Consider the following 7,530-nt stretch of genomic DNA (forward strand, 5'->3'; position numbering starts at 1 on the left):
AACAAATGGCCCCTTCTGTTGTACCTGCATGACCATAGTCCTGCATGATTTGTAGTGGGTAACCTTGTCGCTTATGTTTTCTGTGTAGAATAATTGTTATATAGTATTTTTGCACGCGCTGTCCGCCTGCCACATACCGTGCCATCAAAAATATTTAATTCAAAAGCAGTGTTTTTGACAGGATATGTGCTTACTTCAAATCCAAACATTGCAAAGTAATTGTACAACGATTGAGGATGGTACATTTGGCATTTTTAAAAAAATAATCCTCACTTAATCATACAATTGTATTGTTTCTTTTTTAAAAAATCTCCGTTTGAGTTGATAGCCCACGCCCTGGTCAAGGCCGAAAGTGATGGTTCCACTGGTGTGTTCATTCTCACTCTACTGAAATATATTTTACATTATTCACTCGTTTCTTTTTTGCTACTTTGTATAACAAAAGTGTTAAACCACCAGGAGAATTTACTTATATTTACTGAAACTGTTTAAGAAAAACTTTGGATTGAAATGAATGTGATGGAAAGCAAACTTCATTGCTTACCAAGCGATTCATGTTTTTTTTTTCCAACGCTACATAGAATTAAGAAATCAAGTGTTCAAGAAACAGCTTTAGACAGGGACTCTTGCCCAATTATTTATTCTTTATGTGGTTTAGCCTTACTTGGAAATGGGAACCAAAATTCTCCAAGGAAACGGCAAGCAGTCCCTTGCGATCATGGTTTCACTGATAATTGAGATGAAGATTTTAATAAATTGGCGAAAAGAAGATCAAGAGTTTATTTTGTTGGACCAGCTTTTGACACACGAGTGCTAATCAGTGCAGCTTGATAACTTAAACTGACGATTCCTTTGCAGAAATTGAGGTATCTGTTAAAGGACACGATTAAAATCTGTGTGACAATATTGTGCAAAGTTTCACGTTAGCCTGACTCAATCTCGCTGGAAACTTCACGGCGCTGTCAAGTTTTTTTTTAATTGTTGCCACAGAAGCAAAATGATTGAAATTAGCTCGCTACTCCTCCTCCTGTCTTATTTTGTCACTGGTGATAAGCGGATGGAGTGCCACATAAATTGATACTTCCAATCTGCATTACAATCATCAGGTATAAAGCAAGAAGCCATTAGATCTCTCTCTAAACTCCTCTAATCCTTTTTTTTTGCACGATTCCTTTTCCCTGGTCCATGTCAATGTGTTGCTCCTGTTTATATTGGATTGGGAAAAATCAGAAAGAGAATCCTCCGCTGGAGGTTGCATTTATTCCACGGTGTGTATTTTCTATTCGGATTGAAAATATTTTAGTGTCAAAATCTACTGCTCCAATATTCACTTCTTAATCTAACTCTGGCTAATTTTGTTTCTACGTAATGATTGTTAGGACAAATTATAGGTCTAGTTCAGCTTCCTGGTTTGAAATAAGCCCCAGTAAAACAAAATCACTTCTGTTCTTTTAGTCAAAATAAATCATTACTTCTATCATGATAATCAGCAATTATTGCTCTGCGTGAAGGGTATGGGGACTTTGTCCTTAACTGGTGCTTCGTCAGCTGTGAAATGCCCCTCTTTGAAGGGAATTCTTCCTTCCATGTTCCCACCAGATCAGTCATTCCTGTTGTGTTGAATTCGATCAGGCCCCACCGTCTCCAAGTAGATCAGCCAGAACCATCACTATTTGCAATAGGACACGAGAATGCAGTAATTTTTATGTTTGTTCAACCGATTTTATTCTGCTTTTAACAAATAGAATGACCGGAGGGAAGGAACATAGGGTCAAGATGGAAAAGAAAACGGTTTACCCTAAAGCGTCGGCACATTAATATTGCTTTCAGGTTTTGTTAGATCGTCAAACATTGTATTAATGTCTTCAACTTTTTTTTAATGTTTATCTTTCAACGACCGTTCCGGGAGCACATCTCTCAAGATAGATACGAACAATACAGTACCTGTTTACGAGATTTTTTTTTACGCATTGTTAATTTCATGATGCTAAAGAAATCGCAAGCCAATCCAAAAGTGAGCCTGGGCAATTAGAAAGGTAAACAGGCAGGATAAGTTTTAATACTGGGACTGGGGATCCTCCCCTTTCGCATTACCATTGGTCACCGAGCCTTCTGACGACATATATTAACCCAGGCTGCCCTAAAGATGTAGCTGTACATGGAGATCGGAGAATCTTGCAGTTCCTCAGCTTCGTCCTAACTGGATCCTGAAGATATTGGAGCACGATTAATGATCATTTTGTTGGGGATTTTTTTCCTCTCTCTGTCTCGTCTGTGTTTCTGCTTATGTGTGTGAGAGAGACAGAGACCAAGGCTGAACCTTGTTTTTTCCCAAATCTATCTGAAGAGGAACCTTTACTTTTTGTTGCTCGTTTTGTTTTTGTGCGCTGTGTATATCTTAATGCTTCTTGGTACTGGAGCCATCACTATTTTTGTTTTGGTCAAAAGAAGACTTTATTTCTCCCCCTCCAAAGTGACAGTTATTCAATGCCAAGCAAACCAGCCGGAGAGTAGCTGCACAATGGAGGAAGTTGACTGTAAGTAAAGCACCGCGATATTTAAAAGCCTAAAACATCCTTCACTTGCAACTTGTTTGTTTGGGCATTATCGAGCCAAAAGGAGAACAAAACAGAACCAAAAAAAAGGTGAAATATCTAAACAGATACTTGCAAAATATTTTACACACTTTTGTGTGTGTGTGTGTGTGTGTGTTTCTGTGTGCGTGTCTTTCTCTCAATTTTTTTTCCTACAAATTGTGGAGAGGGAGAGAGAAAGAGAAAGGACTGGGGGAAGTCGCCTGAGACACGGAAGATGAGTTTAGTTGGAGGATTCCCTCATCATCCAGTGGTACACGATGGTTATCCTTTCGCCGCAGCAGCCGCCGCTGCAGCCGCTAGCCGCTGTCACGAAGAGAGCCCGTACTTCCACGGCTGGCTCATCAGCCACGCCGAAATGTCTCCCCCCGACTACACAATGGCGCCGTCCTACAGCCCCGAGTATGCCAACGGCGGCGCGGGGCTCGACCACTCGTCGTACGGGGGGGTCTCGGCGGCGGCGGCTGCGGCGGCGGTGGTGGGAGGCCGGCCGACGAAGCGCAGGGGAACGGCGAACCGCAAGGAGAGGCGCAGGACTCAGAGCATCAACAGCGCCTTCGCCGAGCTCCGTGAGTGTATTCCCAACGTGCCGGCCGACACCAAACTCTCCAAGATCAAGACCCTGCGCTTGGCCACGAGCTACATTGCCTACCTCATGGACCTCTTGGCTAAAGATGACCAGAATGGGGAGACAGAGGCCTTCAAAGCGGAAATCAAGAAGGTGGATGTAAAGGAGGAGAAAAGGAAGCGGGAACTGGTAAGCACCATTCACTTTGCACTTTTATTATATTATTTTTTGCAGAGCCCTTTCTTTCTCTTAAGGCCTTCCCTCTCCCAGGTTAGTTACATTGCATTTTTTAAAACTTTCTTCTTCCCCCATTTTTCCCAATAATTCTAATCGAAAATTCTTGTTTTTTTTTCACGTTACATCAGTTTTATTAGCTTCGTGAAGTTAATTGCAAAAAAAGGCGCGCTCGGGTTATTTGTAACGAGAGTTAACGGTACGTGTAGACCCTGGAGCAATTTGGGTCTTTTATTCTTACAAGAGACCCGGAGGAAATAATTCCAGTTATTAGACTTTACTCCGAGGTTGGAGTATTGTCCTCGAAAGACTGGAGTATAAGGACGTTAGTTTTTCTGTAAAATCAACAAAACAAAACTGATTATATCTCAGAACTGTAATTTCCAGTTCTTCAGCCCTTACTTTGTATTTTTTTCTTTGTCAAGCTGGAACAAACATGTGGAAAAAATCCTGAAAATTAAGTTCTGATATTTAAATATTCGTCCACTCGCTTTCTGTGAACCCCTTTAACTCAGACTGTGTTTCAACAGCTTGACATTGAGCTGAAAATATTTCAACCAACTAAAATTTCTCCAGCCTAATACATTCCTTGCAATAACTCTTCCCCCTTTCCCTTAATGCATGTAAATTTTCAAAAGAAGCAAGCTGCTGTTGGCTCCTACTAATAACCTGGTCCGAACTCATTCAAGAATATGGTACCACTACCAAGGTCACAGGCTAAACGTGGAAATGTTTTCTAAAAAAACACATATTATCTGTGAGAGTGAAAAAAAATGTACACACGGCTGAATCGGGGCAGCAAATCCTTCTGTAACAGGAGAAACGTGAACTAAAATTCCCAGATTGTGCTGCCGAAATGGTTCAAAACGCAACAACACTACATTTGAAATAGCCACCTTTTTTGAGTTAAAAGGCTGTTTTGGGAGCGAGTAATTTTGGCACCCGCGTTTGTGGGGGCTTTGTTTATATATATAGAATATAATAATTGCAACGGGGCCGATTGTCGCATCGTAAATAATTGTCTGCCGTTTTACTTTGCTGGGGTTTGACAGAATGAGGTTCTGAAGAATACAGTAAGCAGCAGTGACAAAAAGACGAAAGGAAGAACCGGCTGGCCACAACACGTCTGGGCTCTGGAGCTCAAACAGTGAAAGTTTGAACGTGAACTTTCGAAGATGGGGGTAGACGAGACTTTCCAAAGTTGTTTCTTCCCCTGCCACACCACCCCAAAAGAAAAAGAAAACAAGCCCCTTCGCCCAAACTTTCGCAAGTCGACAGGAGCTCTCTATTGTTCCGAATCAACTCTTTATTTATGTGCAATTTATCCCAACCCAGAGAGAGCGGGAGAGAACGGATCGGTGGATGAGGGGAAAAAAATTCACATTCGGAACAGAAAAGCCGAGTGGGTAAGGGGTTGTATTGTTTCATAGTAGATGTGAATGGTTTGCTTTTCTTTTTTTAAGTGTTGAAAAATATAGCACGCACAGACACACACAATCTTGATAAGAATTATGTATGTGAAGTGTATCGTTGGGAGTGTCTTGTACATCTTTGTTGGATATACATATTCAAGGTCGTTTTCCCCCACCCCTAACGTAATATTGGAACGAAGAGTAGGAGTGCCAAAGTGCAGTTTGCTCATATTAGTGTACAGTACATAGTATTGTGTTGTGGTCAGACGGTATTTCATTCCATAATTTCCCAGTAATTGTTTGACTTGTGCACTTCCGTTCAACAAGTGGAGATTAATATTCGAGATGTAAACGTTGTAATTATTGTCAATAAAAAAAAACACTTTTTTAACAAAAGTACCTAGGTATATACATTTGCATCATTTCGACTCAGTCTACTGACATAAATAGATTAAATTCAGGTTAAATTATGTGCAATCTAACAACAATTCAAATGGTGAGGGGGGGACATATAAAAAGACAAATGGCCTCGCTGAATGCACCAAAAAAAATTGAGCCCAGATTAAAATATTTGCTTTTTTCGTAGAGAGTAGGAAGGTTTAACGCTTGTGCCTGTGTGTGTGAGAGGGAGAGAGAGAGACTTTGCTGGAATTACAATTTCTTTTGGGGTACTTTAAATCGCAAATGGCAGACATCCAACACATTAATTACAACAGATTTGTAAAGGTTTCCAAACATTCTCCGGCGCTGAGTAAGGGTTCTTGTCTGAGGAACGTGAACTGATCCCTATAGGATTTTTAAACTCCCTCCAAAAAAAGAAAAAAATGTTTTCTAATTAACGTGCACAATTCCTATAGGATTTTAACCTATTTTCTCTCTCAAAATAAAGTCAATGTTGATAAAGTGTAGGACTATGAGATAAATAGAGAATTTAATTGGAGATTGGTCAAATTAGAACAGGCGACCGACAAGTCAGCCTAGCCATATAGGATTTAAAGATTGAGAGATCTGTTCTGTGGGCCCAACCAAAACATTAAGCCTCCATATATAAAAATATTTTTGCTTGAACTTCTATGAGGAGCGGGGGATGCGGAATGCTTAACATTGCTCAGTCAGATACAATTGTTTGCTTGCACTGGGTTCCATCTGCGTTCGAGGGCTTGAGAAAGTTTTATTTTTAGTCTCGTCTTAAAACTGTCGCTGCTGAAATGGCACTGGTTTTGTTATTTTTTTGTAACGGGGAAGGGCGGTTGTTTTCCAGGTATGCGAGGGACTTACCTTTAACTTCTGCCGGTCTGGAATAGTAAATACATTTCCCGTCTTTATTATTCCACGTTGTTATCCGAATCGTTTAACGTGTGTGTTAACGTGTTAGTTACTGTCAACAATGAGAAGCCAGTTTATGTGGTACAGTTAGCCTTAAGACTTTTTTGTTTTTGAATCAAACCTGCAATTGAGTATTTCAGAACTTCTTCAGTGTTGAGTGAATTTCACCGCGCTGTCTTAATGAAGCGGAAAGTCTCGGGTGTTTGCACCCTATGGGTGTCTGACTGTACCGCCCTCCCCCACTCTATTTTTATAACACTTAAACGCCAGCTCGGGTAGGTATATCTGCAATTGCCCATAAAAGATAAGAGAAGCTTTACGCCAGTGCAAATAGGTTACAAAGGCAAAGGTTGCGGGGTTAACAAAACTAGTTGTGGATGGGGTAAAGTGATGTGCCCCCAAAGGGTCATATTTTATATTGGCTGTGTTTACACAGAAGTGCATTTGTGACTAATACGGCTGATGGTTGCAGCCTGTCCCCTGCTTACAAAGGGAAATTTGATGCCATCTTCTACTCCCTGCGTGACTCTAACTCATCCACTCATCGGCTAGGTGTACCTACTGGTCCAAAAGTCTTCGAGGGTATTGGTTGAATATGTTTTTAACTGGGGGCAAGCGACCCTACTGTGGAGAGCGTTCTAGGGATTTCATTGTTGTAGGCAACTAACGGCTGTCTGCATGGAATCATATTTTTTCACCATCAACACGAATTGCATTTACCCAGAACATATTGCCCGATTTTCCTGAGAGTGAACAACAATGAGATTACATTTGTCCCGTCGCCCCTGCCATTCTACCGGTGCCAATCAGGAATAAAGATGCCACTTGCATATGAGATTAAATACTGTGCTGTTTTTACTTCAAAAGTGGACAATGGACAGAGTAATGGAAACGAGGGTTTGCACTGTCCAGATGTTTACTTGATGAAGCCCTTTTTAAACCGCAGGGGTGTTCCTGGGTGCCACTAGGCCGACACATTATGATTAAGGCTCTGAACAAATAAACACCAGCCACTTCCTGATGGCTCATATAGCTACCAAGAGGAACAAATATATTCTACAAAAGAGCAGTGGGATTCTAAACTGCAAGGTCGGTGAATCTGCTGTTTAATAGTGTACTAGACAGCGAATATATGTAATACAGAGGGATTGGTATAACGGCCAGTTCCTTGTTGAAGGACGGTGTAGCCTTCTTTAAAACGGCCCTGTGCTTTTGGCTCGTAGACAAGCCGGAGCCACAGCAAATGCCCAATTTGACGCTGAAAGCTAAATGGTGCTGTTAGACGGTCTGAGCTATATTGATGGGCCATCGGGAATGTCAGTGACATGGCCCCGATACGACATGTGGGTTTGGCGTTGGTGATGATATAATTAGCTGAGTGGACGGCCCTTTTGCA

The 7,530-nt window shown here is 41.3% G+C and overlaps 1 protein-coding gene across 1 annotated transcript; it reads left to right on the forward strand.

Annotated features, from left to right (window-relative positions):
- The first annotated feature begins 2,153 nt into the window (after positions 1–2,153).
- On the forward strand, positions 2,154–5,183 carry hand2 (heart and neural crest derivatives expressed 2). Its single transcript, XM_020533409.2, has 2 exons — positions 2,154–3,351; positions 4,449–5,183. Exons 1-2 carry the CDS (start codon positions 2,812–2,814, stop codon positions 4,545–4,547), a joined length of 639 nt encoding a protein of 212 aa, XP_020388998.1. The 5' UTR covers positions 2,154–2,811; the 3' UTR covers positions 4,548–5,183.
- Positions 5,184–7,530: the final 2,347 nt, after the last annotated feature.

This window comes from Rhincodon typus, chromosome 3, assembly GCF_021869965.1.
Source record: "Rhincodon typus isolate 14 chromosome 3, sRhiTyp1.1, whole genome shotgun sequence".
Lineage (NCBI taxonomy): Eukaryota > Metazoa > Chordata > Chondrichthyes > Orectolobiformes > Rhincodontidae > Rhincodon > Rhincodon typus.